The sequence below is a fragment of the Babylonia areolata genome, chromosome 33, assembly GCF_041734735.1.
Source record: "Babylonia areolata isolate BAREFJ2019XMU chromosome 33, ASM4173473v1, whole genome shotgun sequence".
Taxonomy (NCBI): Eukaryota; Metazoa; Mollusca; class Gastropoda; order Neogastropoda; family Buccinidae; genus Babylonia; species Babylonia areolata.
The window spans coordinates 10,820,600-10,840,883 of NC_134908.1; the positions used below are offsets into that span (position 1 = coordinate 10,820,600).

At 44.8% G+C, this 20,284-nt stretch overlaps 1 protein-coding gene across 1 annotated transcript; it reads left to right on the forward strand.

Moving 5' to 3' along the window:
* Positions 1-450: 450 nt before the first annotated feature.
* Positions 451-14,773, forward strand: LOC143276968 (uncharacterized). Its single transcript, XM_076581659.1, has 4 exons — positions 451-643; positions 3,381-3,502; positions 5,356-6,350; positions 10,820-14,773. The coding sequence occupies exons 2-4, from the start codon at positions 3,418-3,420 to the stop codon at positions 12,185-12,187; spliced, it is 2,448 nt and encodes an 815-aa protein (XP_076437774.1). The 5' UTR covers positions 451-643; positions 3,381-3,417; the 3' UTR covers positions 12,188-14,773.
* Positions 14,774-20,284: the final 5,511 nt, after the last annotated feature.

Genomic DNA, 20,284 nt, shown 5'->3' on the forward strand with positions numbered 1-20,284 from the left:
CTCTCCCTGGTCTCTCTCTTTCAAACTCTCTTTTGCTCCCACAACTATTTTAATGGCGTTATTTCTATTACTTTTTTTTTTTTTTAAACATGTGCACTCTTGTTTTTGTTCATTTTTTGTGTTCTTTTTGGGGTGGTGGGGGTGAGGTTTGTGTTTTTGTGGTTGTGGTTGTTGTTTGTTTGTGGGTTTTTTTTGGGGGGGTGGGTGGGGGGGGGTAGCTGGGGGGGTTGGGGAGTCTTTTTTTAATTATTGATTAATCATTATATTGACCTGTTATATATATATATATCTGTCCTCTTATATCTGTCTCTTATTATTCTCCTCTGTTTAGTGTTGTAAATGTCAAATTACCATTCATGTATCCATGAGAAGAGATACGCACCAAAAGCTCTTCCTTATCCACCTTTATTTCCTCCTTGGCGTTCGTTTGTTGTCTTTGTACTTCCGGGGAATTGAAAAGAATACGTAAATTTTGCCGATGTGTAACCTTACTTTAAAACCAAGATAACATGGACGTTTAAGTCCGTGCAATATAATCTCACGGGAATCGGGAAGCCGAAAATAAGTGGAAGGAATATAGAGAAAAGTGGTCCTCAAGCGAGCGTTGTCTGTTGCATTAGCCGAGCGAGGCTGGCAGACTGAGGTGAGACTGAGAGAGGCAGCGAGGTTATTTTTCAGGTTCAGGTTCAGGTTAGGGGCTGATGTTGATCATCGTAGCCTCACGGCTTTTTACGCCCCGTCTCATTTGATTAGCACAAGGCCTCACGGCCTTCTTTATGCTATGTCGTTATCTGTCTTGTCTCAGTCTAAGTAGACCCAGTTACAATTATCTTGGACCATCAAAGTCAAACCAAATGTCTTTTAAAATTTTGTGATTATCGATAAGGTTCTTGAAGTTGTTGGTATTGGAAGCATACTTGATGTTAGTGGTTAGTTTATTCCAGTCGTTAGTAACCCTATAACTGAAAGCAAATTTCCTTGTGTTATTGTTATGTCTCTGTTTATAAATTTTATCAACACTGTTTCTTGTTTCCATATTAGTATCTGGCGGTGAATCAAAGAAGTGATCTTTTTTAATATCGTCTATACCATTACAGATCTTATAGGCTTGAATCAAATCTCCTCTTTTTCGTCTTGCTTTCATTGAGGGTAATTTTAGGAATTTCAGTCTTTCTTCGTAAGACAAATCCTTAATTTCATGCACCAGTTTAGTAGCACGTCTTTGCACTCTTTCAATAGTAATTGATTGACGTATTAGTCTATTTGCTTGACGAGTATTTGTTATTAATTCTACCGCTGTATGAAGGCCCAGTAGCTTTGATCTGGTACCTCCTTTGTCAAAGCCCTAATCACTTGGCACATAATGTTCATGAACGGCGGAAGTAAAGCGATCTACTTGCCTCATGGTCTAGTGTCAATCACCATAGAACTCGGCAAGCACAATGGCCGACGATGCCTTTTTAATTGTATGACTTGGATAAAGTGGATTACATGGTGATTTAAAACCTACAAAGTAATTAGTATCGTTGTTTATTCAAAACTATAGATCGTGTAACACACAAAAAGTAAGAAATGCGTTTGTGTATGAAACACAGAAAGAGATTGTGTTTGTTTGTGTGTCACTGTGTGTGAAATGCATACTAAAACAACAACAACAACAACAACAACAAACAACTGAAACACAGAGAGTGATGTGCATGTTAGTGTGTGTGAAACACTGAAGATATTTTGTATGTACAAATATGAATGAGATAAGTGTGTGTGTGTGTGTGTGTGTGTGTGTGTGAGAGAGAGAGAGAGAGAGAGAGATAATGTGTATTTGTGTGTGAAGCACAGAACAAAGGTACTGAATGCATAGGGGAGATTATTTTTATTTTTAGCATTATACAGATTCCCATATTGGATTTTTTTTTGCATTTATTCCTCATTGTTTTTATTATGATAATATTAAATAATACTGACATGGCACATACTCTCCATGCAGTGGGATCTAAATGCCTCTCATGAAACAATACATATTTATCGAATAGTGCATGGTAACATACCTCTGTACATGAAAAACAACACACACATATATATCTCAACACTAAGACAATACAATAAATTACAGACAGATTCCTTTCTCGAGTGAATGACTTGGATAAAGTGGCTTACATGGTGATTTAAAACCTACAAAGTAATGAGTATCATTGTTTATTCAAAACTATAGATCATGTAACACACATAAAGTAAGAAATGCGTTTGTGTATGAAACACAGAAAGAGATTGTGTTTGTGTGTCACTATGTGAAATGCATACTAAAAAACAAAACAAAAAAACAACAACAAACAACTTAAACACAGAGAGTGATGTGCATGTTAGTGAGTGTAAAACACTGAAGATATTTTGTATGTACAAATATGAAAGAGATAAGTGTGTGTGTGTGTGTGTGAGAGAGAGAGAGAGCATGTGGATAATGTGTATTTGTGTGTGAAGCACAGAACAAAGGTACTGAATGCATAGGGGAGATTATTTTAGTATTATACGGATTCCTATATTAGATTTTTTGCATTTATTCCTCATTGTTTTCATTATGATAATAAGATTAAATAGTACTGACATGGCACATACTCTCCATGCAGTGGGATCTAAATGCCTCTCATGAAACAGTACATATTTATAGAATAGTGCATGGTAACATACCTCTGTACATGGAAAACAACACACACATATATATCTCAACACCAAGACAATACAATAAACTGCAGACATGAACACACACACACACACACACAGAGCAAAATATGCCCTACACACATACACACACACACACACACACACACACACACACACACAATGCACATGCACACACTTGGTACATACCCACAGAGTTAATGTCCACCCTCAGGCACACACATTTCATGATCTCTGGTAATGATTTCAACAGAAGAGTGGGGTGGCTGGGAGAAGGAAATTGCAGACAAATAACTAATCTTCATCACACCCAAAGGGCTGTTGGAACAGGTGGGTTTTCAAATTTGTTTCGAAAGAGGACAGTGTTGGTTAGTGATGGAGATCCAGAGGAAGAGAATTCCAGATAGAAGATGCTTTGTATTGAAAGGCGTTGTGGCCAAACGTCTTTCAAGATGTTTGGGGGACTCAAAGGAGTTTTCCAACAGAAGACTTGAGAGAATGGGAAGGGATGTAAGTATAAAGGACAGAAGTTGAAGTTGGTGTAACAATGTTTTTACTTTGTTTTGTATAAAGACACCCATTTCGGTAAAGCAGCTCCTGGGTCCTGGCTGCCAGCTTTTCAGCGCTAGTACAAAAACATCAGTCACTCCCACCCACATGAATAGCATCCTATAGTCCAATGGCATGTATATGATGTATGATTTCAGACAGTACGAACACAAGGCATCCCCTTCTCAGCAGAAGATGGAGGTGGAGGTTAAGATAGAGATTGATCTGGCCGGCGATTTTGACCCAGGATCACCCCCAAGTACATCGGTTCAGTGGTCAGGTGAGTGACACCTTCTTCAGTTTCACTTTCGTTTTCTCAAGGAGCTTCACTGGGTTTGGACAAATTCATATTGCAATGTACACAACATCTGATAGGAAGATACCTGACCAGCAGCTTAACCAAACCGACTGGTCAGGCCTTGATATATTTCTGTACCTATCAGAGTGGATTTCTTCTGCAGAATTTTGCCAGAGGATAACATGTATGTCGCCACAGGTTCTTTCTCAGTGCGCCAGATATGTGCTGCACATGGGACCTAGGTTTATTGTCTCATCAGAATGACTAGATCAGTGGATGCTCAGTTTGATTTTCCAGTCAAACTTAGGAAAAAGGGTGAAACCAGGATTTGAACCTAGACCCACATGGACACTAGGGGCAGATAAGTGTCTTAACCAGTCTGTCACCTTCCTTTGAAATCAGAAAAAAAAGATCCACATATAAATAAATCATACCAGCCAGGAGATGGAAGAGGAAGTCATAATTTAGTTATGAACGGATCTGCATCTATAAAACTTTTTCATCACTGCATGTAACTCCTATTTGTTTTTTTTGTTTTTTGGTAAAGTCTGAGCATTTGTTTTGGTGGGGTGGAAAAATCACTCCACTGCATAGAGATGAACTTGGCAGTGTGTAAACAATGTATTAGCCTACAATTTAGTTATGAAGTTTACTTTCATACCTTGGGAAGATGGCTGTTATGATAAACAAACATGACTAACCCCATTATTAGTGTTAACGGTATGTGGCTGTAGATATGTATTTGGCTGGGGTAAAAAGGGTCAACATGAAAAAGCTCACTGAAGATCTAATATGACTAAACATGGGAGTTGCAGCCCAGGAACATTTAAAATTTTTGATGTAAAGTTATCTTCAGTAGATATCTATCCTTTTAGTAGATATCTATCTTTTAGTAGATATCTATCCTTTTACACAGTTTTAGAAGCAATGATGATTACCCTGATATTGTTGACTGCCTGTCAGTGATGAATTACTATCCAGAAAGACATAGTTATCATAGTACAGTGTTCATTGATGTTATGAATTTAAGTTTAAATGTAAGTTTTGTAAATGTTGTTTGTGTTGTTCATCTTTTATAGGGTGTGTGGGATTTTTGATTTTGTGTGGGTTTTGGGGTTTAAAAAAATATTTTTTATCATAAACAAGCCAGCTGAATTGGAGTGGTGCCCTAGAAAATGGAGTGCCCAGCATGGAAGTGAGGGTCCATAGTTCCATTCTTGAAAGGACCAGAATGGTTTGCTTTTTTACCCCCCCTCCTCCCCAAAACCTCGAGTGGTGGTCTTGATACTAGTCTTTCAGGTATCAGTGTTACAATAAATGGTGGACCCATGTACAGAATGCACATAGCACTCAATAAAAAAAAAAAAAGAGAGAATTATGCTTGGCAAAATTATATAGGGGGACAAAGGGGACGTTACCTACTTCCGGGAGGTTATCAGCCGTAGTTCTCTCATTTTCTCCGCATAGGCGGATAGTAGTTTGCACAGGACAGGAATGTCAGACCCCTGCCGGAGTCTGCACTAGTTGGGTCACGGTAAGTATGTTATTTAAACGTAATTTTAGATAGAAAATTTCCTTTTTAAAAAGCACCACAGTAGCTATAAAGAAAAGTAGTACCAAGTTATGGCAGTTTGCTATCCCCAGGAAGAGAGGCCACAATTTCACACAGACAAAAGAGCTCTAGTGACTGAAGAGCAATGCAGTCCAGTACTACACAATAAAACACAATACCTTACAAGCAATGCTATATAATACAGTGCAACAGAATGCAATACAACACATTGTAACACTATACAACACAATGCAAATTACAACACAGTGATTGTCTGTTGCAGGCACCAAATGTGACAGGCTTGAGAAGAACACAAGGACATCCATCACAACCTCCAAGACCAATGCTTTGAACGCTCCAGCTTTTACCATGAAGTCTGAACCAGATAGACAGACAGACAGTGGTGGAGGTATCAAAGTTGAACCAGTCGACCACTGTGTGGCAAGTGATCAGTTTCACTGGTGCCAGTCATCGGACAAAGGGAAGAAGAAAGTGGACATGAACTGTGAATCATGCACCTGTGGCAGTGTCTTACCTTACTCTTCTGAACAAGTGGAATCTTGGAATGTGACCAGCGCTGAAGATTTTAAGCCAATTTTTAGGAAGGATGAATCTGTGGTGGACGTTGATTTCCAGACTGAACCAGTCACAGCAAACACCTTCAGTTACGTAAAAACTGAACCAATCACAGCAAACGTCAGCAGTGTTGTGCAGACTGAACCAGTCAGAGCATACACCATCGTTAATGTAAAAACTGAACCAGTCACAGCAAACATCATCAGTGATGTAAAAACAGAACCAGTCACAGCAAACATCATCAGTGATGTAAAAACTGAACCGGTCACAGCAAACATCATCACTGATGTAAAAACAGAACCGGTCACAGCAAACATCATCACTGATGTAAAAACAGAACCGGTCACAGCAAACATCATCACTGATGTAAAAACAGAACCGGTCACAGCAAACATCATCACTGATGTAAAAATGGAACCAGTCACAGCAAACATCAGCAGTGATGTAAAAACTGAACCAGTCACAGCAAACATCAGCAGTGACATTCAAACTGAACCGGTCATAGTTAATGTGAAAACAGAACCAGTCACAGCAAACCTCAGCAGTGTTGTGCAGGCTGAACCAGTCACAGCAAACATCAGCAGTGATGCACAGACTGAAGCAGTGAAAGACATGACCACCACAGTGAGACATGATGCATTCAGGTCTGAATCCATGTCCTTCAGGGGTGAAGACCAGAACCAACCAGCAGGTGAACAACAGGTGTGTGTAACTGGTCAGGGCTGCTGTATGTCTTTCTCTTTCCTCTTGTAGGACCTGTCTTGTGCTGTGGTGGTGCATATTATGTATGTTGTTCCAAAAGCTTGTTCCAGCAACAGAAGATGTAAAGGTGATGCTGAAAAACATTGTCAATAAAGATGATCGAGTACATGGGATGAAGATTAAGAATTTATTATAGTCCAGCAACAGAAGATGTAAAGGTGATGATGAAAAACATTACGACAATGAAGATGGTCAAATCCATGGGACGAAGATTAAGAATTTTTTTTAAAGATGTTGAAATTATGTATAATAGAAAAATGATTAAGAAAAAGATGAAGCTAAAAAAAATTTTAAAAAAAGAAAAAGAAAGAAAAGTGGGGTGCCGTGGCAGAATCAGTTTAGACACTGGACTTCTGATCCAATGTTGACCACTGCAGGCAGGTGGTCAGAGTTCCAGGCTCCATTTGGTCTGGAAAAACTCTTTTCTCCATGTTTTTTTCACTCTATGGTACATCAAGGTGTGAATGAATGGGTACCACATTTCAGTCGGGGTAGGTTGAAGTGGCGAAAGGAGAGCATATTTTGGCCCCACCTTCTTGTGCTGAGCCCAAGACACAGTGAATATGAATTCACTGCCCTTTGGGACTTTGACCAGTGATGGAGCTACTGAAAATTGAACTAACAAGAAGCAAGGCCTTCAGTACTAATTTATGAGAAGCACTTAATCCAATGAAGAAATCATGAAGAAGAAGAAAAAAAACCCATTGCAAAACAGCTTATTTGGCAAAAAGATACACTTGTGTGACCTTGACCTTTACCTTCTAGATTTACAAAGCAGTGATGCTCTGGCCAAATCAAATCACTATATGGTTTACATGTTGAAGATAAAAAATAATCAAACTGGATGAAAAACTAAATTTGCTGAATATATCATGAATTTATATTGAAGACTTTCTGATTCTCTCTTTCTTGTATGCAGAAATTAATGTTAAATTTCCTATCAATATCATAAGCCATATTGTGGCCTTAACCTTTAACCTCTGATTTGGATTTCTTCAGGATCATACTGTACCTATGACTAGCCACCTGACCAAGTTTGATTAAAATTGCATGGAAGACACAGTCTCCATTAAGCTTTTTTTTTTTTTGTCTTGCCAAAGAATGACCTTGACTTTTGACCTCTCATCTGCTGACCATATCATCACAAAGGGGATGGCTTTAAAGTTCTTATTCATACCTGTCTAGCTTCCTGTCAACTTTAGTTCCTATGCCACTTTTAGTAGCTTACAGCTTAAAAAAGTGCCAGTGTTAACTTAAAAGTTTACAACACACACACACACACACACACACACACAGAGATAGAGAGAGAGAGAGAGAGAGAAGCAAAACACCGAGTTATTACAAGATAGATTCACTTTGTTTACACAAACGAGTCAATGAATTTGACTATTAAAACACCCTCGAAAACGGAGTATGGCTGCCTACATGGCGGGGTAAAAACGGTCATACATGCAAAAGCCCACTCGTGTGCATACGTGGGAGTTGCAGCCCACGAGTGCAGAAGAAGAAGACTATTAAAACCATACACCAAAATCAGTTTGCAGATTGATATGGTTATTATTAAATATTAAAATGGATATCAATACATTTAAGTTTAACAAAAGATTTCTATGTGGTCATTTTGTCCAATACTGGATCTATCTTCATTGCTCACTTCTCCCTCCTCCCTCCTTTAATGTGAACAGGATAGAAAAGGTGAAAGGATTGGGTGAGATGGGGACAGTGGGGATGGTGAGGTGGAGGTGGGGTCAAAATCCAGAAAAAGAATCAAAACATTCTGGGTTAAGACGTATCAAAGGTCAGTCTGGAAAATCCCCATTTTCAAGCAGCCACCACACACTCATTACATTACAGCTGTCTTCACATTCTTCACTCTCTGGGATTATTGCATTGTACTACTTTCTGTCACAACAGATTTCTCTGTGTAACAAATTTGGCTGCTATCCCAAGGGAGAGTACATCGACACTGTCAGATAGTGCAGTACCATCTTTTTTTCCCCGTATCTGAAAGTGTATGAAATAATTGTATTTGTTTCACTGTCTTTGTCATTCATTTTGCCCATCTCTCCTGGTGGAGCATAGGTCATCGACGACCCCTCGCCATCGCACTCTGTTCTGGGCTGTTCTGGCCATTCCAGTCCAGCTGGTCCCTTGCTGCTTCAGCTCTGCCTCGGTATCTCGCCTCCAGCTGTTGCGAGGCCGGCCTCTCTTCCTCTTTCCCTGCGGGTTCCAGGTCAGGGCTTGGTGTGTGATGCTGGACGCTGGCTTCGTGAGGGTGTGTCCGATCCAGCCCCACTTCCTCCGCAGTATCTGCTTGGCCACTGGTTCCTGTCCTGCTCGCTCCCACAGATCTTCGTTTCGGATCTTCTCCTGCCATCGGATCTTGTAGATGCGCCTCAGACAGGTGTTGAAGAATGTCTGAATCTTCTGCTGCATCGTCTGTGTTGTCCGCCATGTCTCGCATCCGTAGAGCAGAATTGACTTCACATTATAGTTGAAGATGCGGAGTTTGGTTTTCATACTGATTGCTCCAGATGCCCAGATGTTCTTGAGCATGATGAAAGCTGTTCTTGCCTTGCCGATTCTGGCTGTGACGTCTCGGTCCGTGCCTCCCAGTCGGTCAACCACACTTCCCAAGTAGACGAAAGACTCCACCTCCCTGATGGGCTCTCCACCGACTGTGACTGGAGTGTTGGCAGTGGTGTTGATCTTCATCAGCTCGGTCTTCTTGTTGTTGATCTTGAGCCCTGTCCTGGCTGACATGGTCTCCAGGCAAGTGGTCTTGTCCTGCATCTGGCTGTGGTTGTGTGACAGGAGCGCCAGGTCGTCAGCGAAGTCGAGATCATCCAGCTGTGTCCAGAGTGTCCACTGTATACCGTTGATCCTGCCTGTTGTAGTGGTCTTCATGATCCAGTTGATGACCAGGAGGAAGAGGAACGGTGACAGCAGGCACCCTTGACGAACTCTGGTCTTTACCTCGAAACTTTCGGACAGCTGGCCTGCGTGGGCAATTCTGCAGCTCATGTCCTGGTAGGTGCACCGGATGAGGGAGATGATCTTCTCTGGGACTCCGTAGTGCCCCAGCAGCTTCCACAGCGTCTCTCTGTCCACACTGTCGAAGGCCTTCTCATAATCTATGAAGTTGATGTAGAGAGGGGAGTTCCACTCCAGCGACTGCACGATGATGCGCAGGTTGGCGATCTGGTCGGCACAGGATTTGTTCCGCCGGAAGCCTGCCTGCTGGTCTTGGAGCTTGGGGTTGACGGCCTCTTTCATCCTTTCCAGTAGAACCCTGTTGAGAACCTTGCCTGACGTTGACAGGAGCATGATCCCTCGGTAGTTGCTGCAGTCCCTGAGATTTCCTTTCTTCAGCAGCTTGGTGATGATTCCTTCTTTCCACTGGGCCAGTACCTCCTCCTCCTCCCAGATCTTGCTGAAGAGGCTGTATAGCATGTTGACAGCTATTTCCGTGTCTGCTTTGATGGCTTCTGCTGGTATCTCGTCCGGCCCTGCAGCCTTCCCATTTCTCAGTCATGATGGCCTTCTTGATCTCTGCCTTTGAGGGTTTGTCGCAGCTGATAGGCAGTTCTGTCTCTGCAGATGGAACTGTCTTTGTATCAAAGTGAATTTATAATAGAATTTTGCCAGGGACAACCCTTTTGTTCCCATGGGTTCTTTTAAAGTTTTATGTGCACTAGTATGCATGCAGGACATAGGACCTCGGTCTGTCTTTTCATGTGAAAAACGCCCCAACCTTGCTTTCTCTTTTCTCTTTCTTACTGTCTCTATAGATCTGTCATCCACAACCTACCCAGGCCCCCACCATGCACACAGACATAGTCGGTCAACTTATGTCTCTTATCCGCCTCCCTCCACACACACGCATGTTTGCACATGTATACGTAAGTGCGCGCGCACACACACATGCGTGCGTGTGTGCGCGATCACTTAGTTTATGGATTGATGAATCCCTGCTACATAGTCTCATTGGAGTGTTCCTGTAAATTGTAATGTTGCTCAGGCTGCAAGTTTCATGAGCATTTTTGTTGTTGCTGTTGTTTTTTGGGGGTGGAGGTTCTTTTGATTTTGTTTTGTTTTTAAACTGTGAACAGTACATTTTGATGTTGCTTTTAGTTTTTACAGGATGTTGATTGAGTTGTTTTGATGGTTTATGTTTATAAATCCCTTTTCCTAATGTTCCAACACACACATGCATGCACACACACAAACACGCACGCACACACACACACACACACACGCGCACGCACACACACGCACGCATGCACGCACGCACGCACACTCTCTCTCTCTCCATTCCCTTCACTCTCCCCCTCTATTTCATACATCAATACATGTTTTAGACCTTATGATATAGTGATTTTAAATAACTGGAGTCTTTATTTTCACAGAAGCAGGCACCACCGTTGCTCGTGGAGGAAAAGCCAAAGGGCAGGCCGCCAGCTCTCTACATCATAGTACCCCCAGAGTCTGACTTTTCTTGGTCGCTGCTCAACACTGGCCCTTCTTCCTCTGCCTTGACACTGTTGAGTCATGTGAAACCTTATGTCTGTGAAGTCTGTGAGAAGGCTTTCCATGACAGAAGTTTGTTTAAAATACATAAGAGGACCCACACATGTGAGGAACCTTATATTTGTGTATTTTGTGAAATTTGTGGGTTGGCTTTCAATACTATCAGTCTGTTGAACAAACACAAGGAGACCCACACAGGTGAACAATCTTGTAATGTTTGTGGGGTAGCATTTTCTGACGATACTGAGTTGAAGAAACACATGAAATTTATCCATGAAAAATCTTACTCCTGTGAGTGTGATGTTTGTGGGAAGGGTTTCTCTCGAGCTAATATCTTAAAAAGACACAAAAGGATCCACTCAGGTGAAAAGCCTTATTCTTGTGATGTCTGTGAGAAACATTTTTTACGACCAAGTGACTTAAAAAGACACAAAATGGTACACACAGGTGAGGAACCTTACTCTTGTGATGTTTGTAATTTCAAGGCTGTCTGTCCATCTGCATTAAAAAAACACAAAACAATCCACTCAGGTGAAAAACTTCATTCCTGTGATGTCTGTGGGTGGAACTTTCTACGTGCTGGAGACTTGAATTCGCACAAGAGAATCCACACAGGTGAGAAACCTTTCACTTGTGATATTTGTGGAAAAGCTTTCCGTCGATCTTGTGACAGGAGTATACACAGAAAAAAAATGCACTCACATGAAAAAAACCTTTCTTCTTATGATGCTTGTGATGTTGCTGTTTCCATGAAGAGTGCCCAAATAAAAGAAGCTTGTGATGAACTAGCATCATCGCAGACACACTCCAAGACTGTCTATGCAGGTAACAAACTGTATACCTGTGTTGTCTGTAAGGAAGCTTTCCATCAATATGATGACTTAAAAAGACACCAAAGGCTCCAGTCAGGGAAGAAAACATATGTTTGCAATGTTTGTAACACACCTTTCCATCAGTCAGATGACTTACGCAGACACAAGAAGATTCATGCAAGTGAGAGACCTTTTCAGTGTGATGTTTGTGGGAAGGCTTTCTCTTATATGTCACAGTTAAATTCACACAAAATGATCCACTCAGGTGAAAGGCCTCATTCTTGTGATGTCTGTGGGAAGAAGTTTGTACGTGCCGGAGAATTAAAAGCACACAAGAGAATCCACACAGGTGAGAAACCTTTCATTTGTGATATTTGTGGAGCAGCTTTCCGTCGATCTAGTGACATGCATAGACACAGAAGGACCCACTCATGAGAAAAATTGTATTGGTGTGAAGGTTATCTGGCTGTGAGGAGTGCCCAAAGTGCACATGAGGAATCATTTAAGTAAGAAACCTTATTCGTTTGGTATTTGTAGGGTGGTGGTCTCTGCAGTTGGTCAGTTACTAGAAGTTAGTTTCAGTTTCTGAAGGAGGTGTCACTACATTCAGACAAGTCCATTTAGACATATGCTGCACCACGTCTGCTGGGCAGAGAGATGTCTGACCATCGGCATAACCCAATACGTTTGTCAGGCCTTGAGTGCATGCACATTATTTGTGCACCTGTCAGAGTGGATTTCTTTCTACAGAATCATGCCACAAGACAATGCTTTCATTTCCTTGGGTTCATTTCAGTGATCCAAGTGGATGCTGCTCACAGAACCTCGGTTTATCATCTCATCTAAATGACTAAAAAGCTCATTTTGATTTTGCAGTCAAACTTTGGAGAAAGGGACAGGCTGGGATTTGAATCCAGATCCTCACAGACACTGTATTGACAGATTGGTGTTTTAGCCATTCTGCTTCTTCAATGGTCATTTAAAACTGCGGAAGGTCAGGTGAAAACTTTATTCTTGCGACATTTGTGGGACAGCTTTCTCTTGCAGCAGGAGCTTAAAGATACACACATAAAACCACATGGAAGAAAGGGTTTTGAGATTTTCATTGATACCGTCTGTGAAGACACAAGGAAACCCACATTGATGTCAAACTTATTCCTGTGATGCTGTGATGAGTCTTTCCTTCAGACTGGTCACCTAACACAACACAAAAGGAAGCATGCAGGAAAAACGTTTCTTACCAGACTGATCAATATTTGTGGGATGTTTTATTGGCAGTAGTTTTCTAACAAACCACAAGAGGACCAACACATACGAGAAACCCCCCTTTAAAAAAAAAAAAATTCTTGTGATGTTTGTGGGAAGGCTTTGTCAGAGACTGGTAGTTTCAATTCACACACAATGATTTCCACAGGAGTGAAAAACTGTATGATGATCCATTGACCACTGTACAGAAAAGGAAACTGAAGTGGTATGGCCACGTCCTGCGTTTATCCGGACTGGTCAAGACCTTCCTGCAGGGAACAGTGCAGGGAGTAAGGAGAAGAGGCAGGCAGGAGAAGCGATAGGAGGACGACATCTCAGAGTGGACAGGTCTAACCCTGAGTGAGACAGGACAGACAACCATGAGGGATGGAGGAGGCTGGCTGCTGAATGTGCAGTGCCCCCATGGTTGACGAGACTATGGGATAGATAGATATGGACAGAATCTGGAAAGAAAGTATGATGTGAATAGAGTTTTTATTGCATCATCTGTATCTCCAGATTGAACTAATTCGTTTGAAGTTGAACTCACTAATGGCAGTTTGAGAAACTGTTATCTTATGATCTTTCATACTATGTTTAGAATCAATATTGAAATCTCAGTTTCTTAAATTGCTTGTGGATGCGATATCATGGGAACCTACTTTTTAACTGACAACTGAAGAGTACAAGATGGAGACAAGTTGAGAATCGAAAAGTGAATAGATTCTGTTTATCAATACGAATTGTAGTTCATCCAGCTTTTTAAATATATTGTCTATGAATTTTTCTTGATCACGAAGAATTTCTTGTGCATTTTCTGGTGGGGCTGATTTTTGTACTTGAGTGTCATCTGCAAGCAACTGATGAGCAACTAAGTTGTTCTGGATGATATCAGACAGAAGGGTGGTATTCATAATGAACAAAATGGGACCAAGCGCTGAGCCTTGTAGGACACCAAAAAGAAGAGGGGTTGGAGAGGATGTGAAATTGTTGACAGACTTCAACTGTTTCCTGTATTCTTGTGATGTGTATGGGAAAGCTTTCTCACAGACTGTTCGGTTGAATTAAATAGCACAAGGGAATCCATGCTTTATTCCATAAACAACATAATGAATCCAGTTGCATACATGTGAATAATTCAATCCTGTGATGTATGTGGGAGTAACTTTTTATGAGTTGAGATAAATTACAAACAAATGTTTTAGTGTGTAAATATAAACACAATCTACAAACACAAAATTGTCATTCCTTGAAGTAAATACATTTATTTGCAAATGAACATCAGCAAAACCTGAAAGGTAAAAAACATTGTGGGCTTGAAAAACTGTCTGATGAAATAAACATGGCTTGATGATTGTCAGAGCTGTAGAAATCAAATGGAAAGAAGTGTCTGTTCAGTATTATATTGTATTACTTGCTTGTCACAAGGTATTTCTCTGTGTGAAATTCAGCCTGCCCTCCCCAGGGAGAGCGCATTTCTGTTGTGCAGCACACACACACACACACCCCTCCCTTTTTTTTTTCTTTTTTCTGACTGCAAATGTGTGAATTTGATTTTCTATCAAAGTGGATTTTTCTACAGATTTTTGCCAGGGACAACCCTTTAGTTGCTGTGGGTTCTTTATATATACTGACAGTGAGTGTATCCTGGTACAAACCGTACTGTGGTTTATTGTATCATTCAAATGAATATATATATATATATATATATATATATATATATATATATGTGTGTGTGTGTGTGTGTGTGTGTGTAAAAATATATATATAGATATAGATATAGCAAAAAAAAGCCAGTCCCAAGGGAGACAAAGATGCTGTGCAAGAGTTGATTCACCATGATGTGAAATTTATCAGAGAATTGTTGAGTTTCTCTTCCTCTATACCCGAAAAGGGGGAATTAGTTTCAATTTATTTGTAAGTACAATTTTAATCATATGAGAATTGTGTGTTGTTTTTGTGTGTGTGTGTGTGTGTGTTTGTTGTATTTTTTTGTTTTTTGTTTACTTCCTAACTAATCTGAACTGGAACAGATTAGGCTGATTGGGTGATCCTCTTATCTGTTTCACTGTTTATGCATGTTGTAAACATTTCTATTCTTTTTCATTTTGTTTTGTCTAATATGTATTGCTCAAATGAGTAAGAATTTGTTTGTTTGAAATTGTGACAGTATGCTGTTGAAGAAGACTACTAACAATTAATTCCAAATGTCTCTGCCAAATGGCCAATAATGTGAAATTTTATTACTATTAGCGAGAAATGATTGAGAGAAAAAAAGGTTGATTTTCTTGTGTCTGTTTATGTGGGTTAAACTAATGCTTGTGAACAGTGTTACGTGGAAAGATGATTTTCAAACATGTATTCTAAGGAACATAAATGCCTTTTATAGTATATAATGTGTAGAGGACCATGGTTTGGTGTCATATACTGTACCATGTCAAACTGATGCAAACTAGGCCTATTGGTTTGCTCTGCTTGACCAAATTTCGCGCGGCTAACAGTGAAAAGACGGGCCCACCCGCTCTCAGCCAATCAAACGCCTCTAAAAGCTATAAGCGCTGAATCATTCCTTTGGCCAAGGCTCTCCACGCCATCTTGTCAGGTTTACGCTCTGTCTCGTCTTACGCTTTTTTCGGCTATCAAGCGTATCCTTTTGGCCTTATTTTGTTGCATGCGGCTTGTGTTTATTGTATTCTTACATTCTGTGTACTCGATTCGACTCGGCACCCTCGATTTGTTCGTTTTTTTCTGCCTCTAAGTCGATCCTGTCTTGCCTTTCTCTGTTGGGGGTCGGATTTTCGCTGGGTGCCTAAGCGCGGGTTCCATGCCTCGCGTGCCATACCACGAAGGCAGGGTTCATGATGCTGGGATTGAGACTCGGCAAGAGACTCTCCCAGGCCCGGAGCTCATGATTCCTCCCGATACGGACCGCGGCGATGCGTCGTTAGATGCTGATCGCGGAGGCGACTTTCGTACCAGTAAAACGGTCATGAAGGGGACCATGGGGAAAGAGGTACGAGCGTCGCCTCCCGAGGTGTCCCAGCGCGAGGCGGGGAGAAGGGGGAATGGCAAGTCCTCTCCTGGCTGTGGGGACTCGCAGCTAGGTGCGAACTCCCAAGGGGAGGCCGCGCCCGGCCATTACCCGGGTCCCCACTTGGAGACGGCCCTCACGGGCCCCATTGTTGTTCCCCCTCCTTCCTTCTCTGTCGACCCCCCTCCCCCACCTCCTTTTGGTGGGGGAGAAAAAGTTGGTTCCGGGGGGGGATCTCTACTTTGCCCACCCCGGGCCAAGCCACCCCAGTCTCCCCACGGGAGGGGATTCAGGGCGCGTGGCAACCTACTCTGCAGGTCTTCCCGCTATCCGGCCGGTCTCCCCTGCTGGGGGAGGCCCGCGCGTGTCAGGCAGTTCCGGGCAGTCAGCCCGCTCGTCTGCGAGCGGGACTGACACCCAAGTCGGACCTGACCTCCCTCCGACTTGGCCAGGTTTTTCCCTTCATGGAGGTCAACGCGCCAGTGACCCTTGGGGTTCGGGTCACAGTATGGCTGGTGCCCACGGGTAGTTACCCCCATTCTACCCGTACTGGGGTGCACCTATGGTGCACGCTGGGTTGCCGGGAGTACCAAGGGCCAGCCCCTTGTCCGCTCCCCACCTGACCCAACCCAGCACATCTCACAGCCCTGACAAGTGGGATTGACTTCTTGTCGGTCAGGTCGAGCTCCTCGACCAATATTGCCACTCTGTCCACAAATCGGGTCTCTGTCAACCCACAGGTGACCTCCACGGTCACAACGGCCTTCTTGCAGGACCGACGGTGGCTGAGGGGCCCTACTTGGCACGGGGGAGCCTGCGGTTCCCACCTGCCCAGCCCTCGGTCCTACAGTGAGATGAGTGGGTGTTTGTCCCCTCACAGCACCCGTGGGTCCCTCTTGCATCCAGGGACGCCCTCTCAAGAGGTGGCACCCACCATCCCAAGCATGGTTGGACCTACGGTCCACACGCTCCCCACCCGCTCCAGGTGTCAAGGACATAACAGCGGTGGCCATGGTCCCGGCTCGGGATCGTCCCAGCTCATCCCGCTGGGCTGACCACAGCTCACAGGACGCCCCAGTGGGTACATCCACTTGGGATGGCACCCAGCAGGGGATGGACTGCGAACAAGAGTGGGAGCCCCTGTCTTCAGATGAGGACGAACAAGCAGATGAGCACTCCTCGCCCACATCCCAGGGGGGACAGATGGAGCCCGCGCCTCCCTAGGGACCAGCCTGAACCAAACTCGGACTTTGCCGAGCTCGAACTGACCCTCCCCAATAGGGTCACGTATGCCGAATCAGTCCCTCAGGCTACTTTGTTACCCTTGACCCTCCTTACACCATGTGACTCTAACTCCAGAACCACAAGGCAACTCAGAGTGCCAGAAATGGTGCAGGAATGGCTTAATAAGCCAACCCACACTGTCAGGGGTGCTGCTTCCATCCCTCCTCCAGGCAGGGAGTCCCTCTCTGCCCCGGCCGCCTTTTCCCCGGGAAAGTTCCTTAAAGATCCCTCCAAGAGAGGGGTGTGGTCCTGGTACACACAGGACCACCCTGCCTACAGCGGAGCAGAGCCCTCCGCACAGGACAGGATGTTGGTCTCACAGCGCATCACCTTCCCCACTTCAGAACAAGGGGATGTAGCTCTAAGTGGTAGAGCACTCGCTTAGCATGTGAGAGGTACGGGGATCGATACCCCGCATCTCCATTTTTGAAAGAGGTTTCCACGGCGTACACCTTCGACGCGTTCCTCCACAGGGCCAATGAGCTGTGGGAACAGTGTCCGGTTAATCAGGACACGGGGTCTCCTTCCTCTGTCCCGCCTGGCCTCTTCACCGACCAGAGGTTACACGCTTTTGGCGATAGGGTAGCATCTGGTCTCACGGCAGCTGCAGACACAGCTACCAGCCTTCACTTCAATACTGTGCTAGCGCGGCGTGATGCCATTCTCAGCCTCTCTAACATTCCTGTGGAGGAGAGGGCTGCCCTGCGGTCCATCCCAGCACAGCAGCACTCCCTCTTCGGCCAGTTCCTGCCCCATTTTGTCAGCCACAGGGCAGAGACAAACAGGGAGGTGGCCTCATATTTGGCCCACACCTCTCATGGGCTCCAGGGTTCTATGCCATTGAAGAGACCGGCCACCAGGGCCCCTCCATATACCATGCCGCCTAAGTCAAAGCAGCGTGTGCAGAATCAGTGGCAGAGGAATAAACCACCTTATGTCCGTCCAAGCCGACCGGCCATGCCCAAGGCCAGAAGGCAGCACCCCCAATGACTGGGCCCCGATTCAGCACCGCCAGTCGTTCAGCCCCTCCAAGTAGGAAACTTGTCCCGGCATGCACATCAGTGGTGTGCTCTGGGACTCAACGACGGGATTATGTCGGTGCTAGAGTCGGGGTACATGCTGTCTTGGGTGGAGGACCGCCCCCCTCTAAGATCCACTCCTCCTCCTTAGGTGCCAGCTCGACGGAGCAGGAGAGCGTCCTAGAAAAAGAGGTATCGCACCCACTCCTCATGGGGCTATATCTCAACTCTCGGACCCGGGCCCCGGTTTTTACGGCTGGTTGTTGGTGATTCCAAAGGTCTTGGGAGGGTGGAGACCAGTTTTGGACTTGTCCCCCGTCAACAAATTCCTCCCCAAAATCAAATTCAAGATGGACACACAGGCACATATTCGGGAGACCATCCAACAAGGTGATTGGCCTACCTCTATCGATCTGGAAGATGCTTATTTTCATATACTCATCCATTCGGCATCCCATCGGTACCTGAGGTTCGTGTGGAGGGACAAGGGGTTCCAGTTCCCGGCCCTCCCATTTGGTCTGTCCCTTGCCCCTTTCCTGTTTACCAAGGTGGTGCGGGAATTGGTGTCCATCGTCCGCTCGGAATCCTTTTGTCTCTGTGTGTACCTGGACGACTGGTTTATCCGGGCCCAGTCGCAGGCCCTGTGCCTGAGTCATACGGCCAGACTTCTAGACCTTTGCTCCCAACTGGGCTTCCTCAGGGACCAGCAGATATGCGATCTGTCCCCACGTCAGTCCTTCGACTTCTTAGGGATGAGATTCGACACGCGGTCCATGACAGTCTCTCTGGCGCCAGATCACTGGGACCGTCTGGCAGGTTTCCTCAGCCACTGGCGCCACTCCTCCCAAGATACAGCGCGGACACTTTCTTCCCTCTTGGGCATGATGGAGTTCACGGCACCTCTCATTCCCCTGGACAGGGTTCTCAAGCGCCCTCTCCAGAGGGCACTGAGGTTATGCCGGTCCCAGAGCACTCAGCCGTGGGATACCCTGATATGTCTGGGCGAGTGGTTCCTCGAGGTGACATCAGAGTGGTTAACCACCCCTCTTCGGACACAGGGGGTGTCCATAGCCCCACCTACTCTTCAGGTGACACTCTTCACAGATGCCTCCTCCCTGGGCTGGGGAGCCCACATGGACTCACTCCATGCAGCAGGGACTTGGTCCCCGGAGGAGCGCCTATGCCACATCAATGTTCTGGAACTGGAGGCAGTTCGCAGGGCTCTCCTGCACTTCATGGGGGAGGCCACTGGCAAGACCATCCGCTTGTTCACGGACAAGCCGACGGTCGCATGTTATGTGAACAAATGGGGGGGAGCGCACTCGGCAGACCTCTCCCTGCAGACCGAGGCTCTCCTCCGTTGGTGCCACAGCAAGGGCATTCCACTTTCAGCGAGACACTTAGCAGGAAAAACCAACATCTTGGCAGATGCTCTCAGCAGGTCCAAGAGTGTCATACGCACAGAGTGCACCCTGGACAAGGACAGCCTTCAGTGGGTGTGGGAACAGTGGTTTCGGCCGATGGTGGACCTTGTTCAACAAGAGACTTCCCACTTACGTCTCTTTGGTTGCCGACCCAGAAGCGTGGGCAGTGGATGCTCTCTCTCTAGACTGGAGCAGTCTGATTGCCTCCGCATTTCCTCCCTTTCCAATTCTGTCCAAGGCGATACGGAAAGACAGATTGGAACACCCGCAGCTGATCCTCATTGCGCTGAAATGGCCAGCCCAGACCTGGTTTCCGGACCTTCAGTCCCTGACACATGTTTCCACCCCTGGAACTTGAAACCAAATCTCATCTGCTGAGGCAGCCTCGCTCGGGCAATCCTCATTCCAATCCTCAACTGCTCCACCAGCACGCATGGCTGCTGTGCGGTCGGAACTGTCAGCATCACCATTGAAGTCCTCAACCCCTCGGTCGGCCTCTGTGTCGGCTGCGCTGACCGAGGGGTGTGCC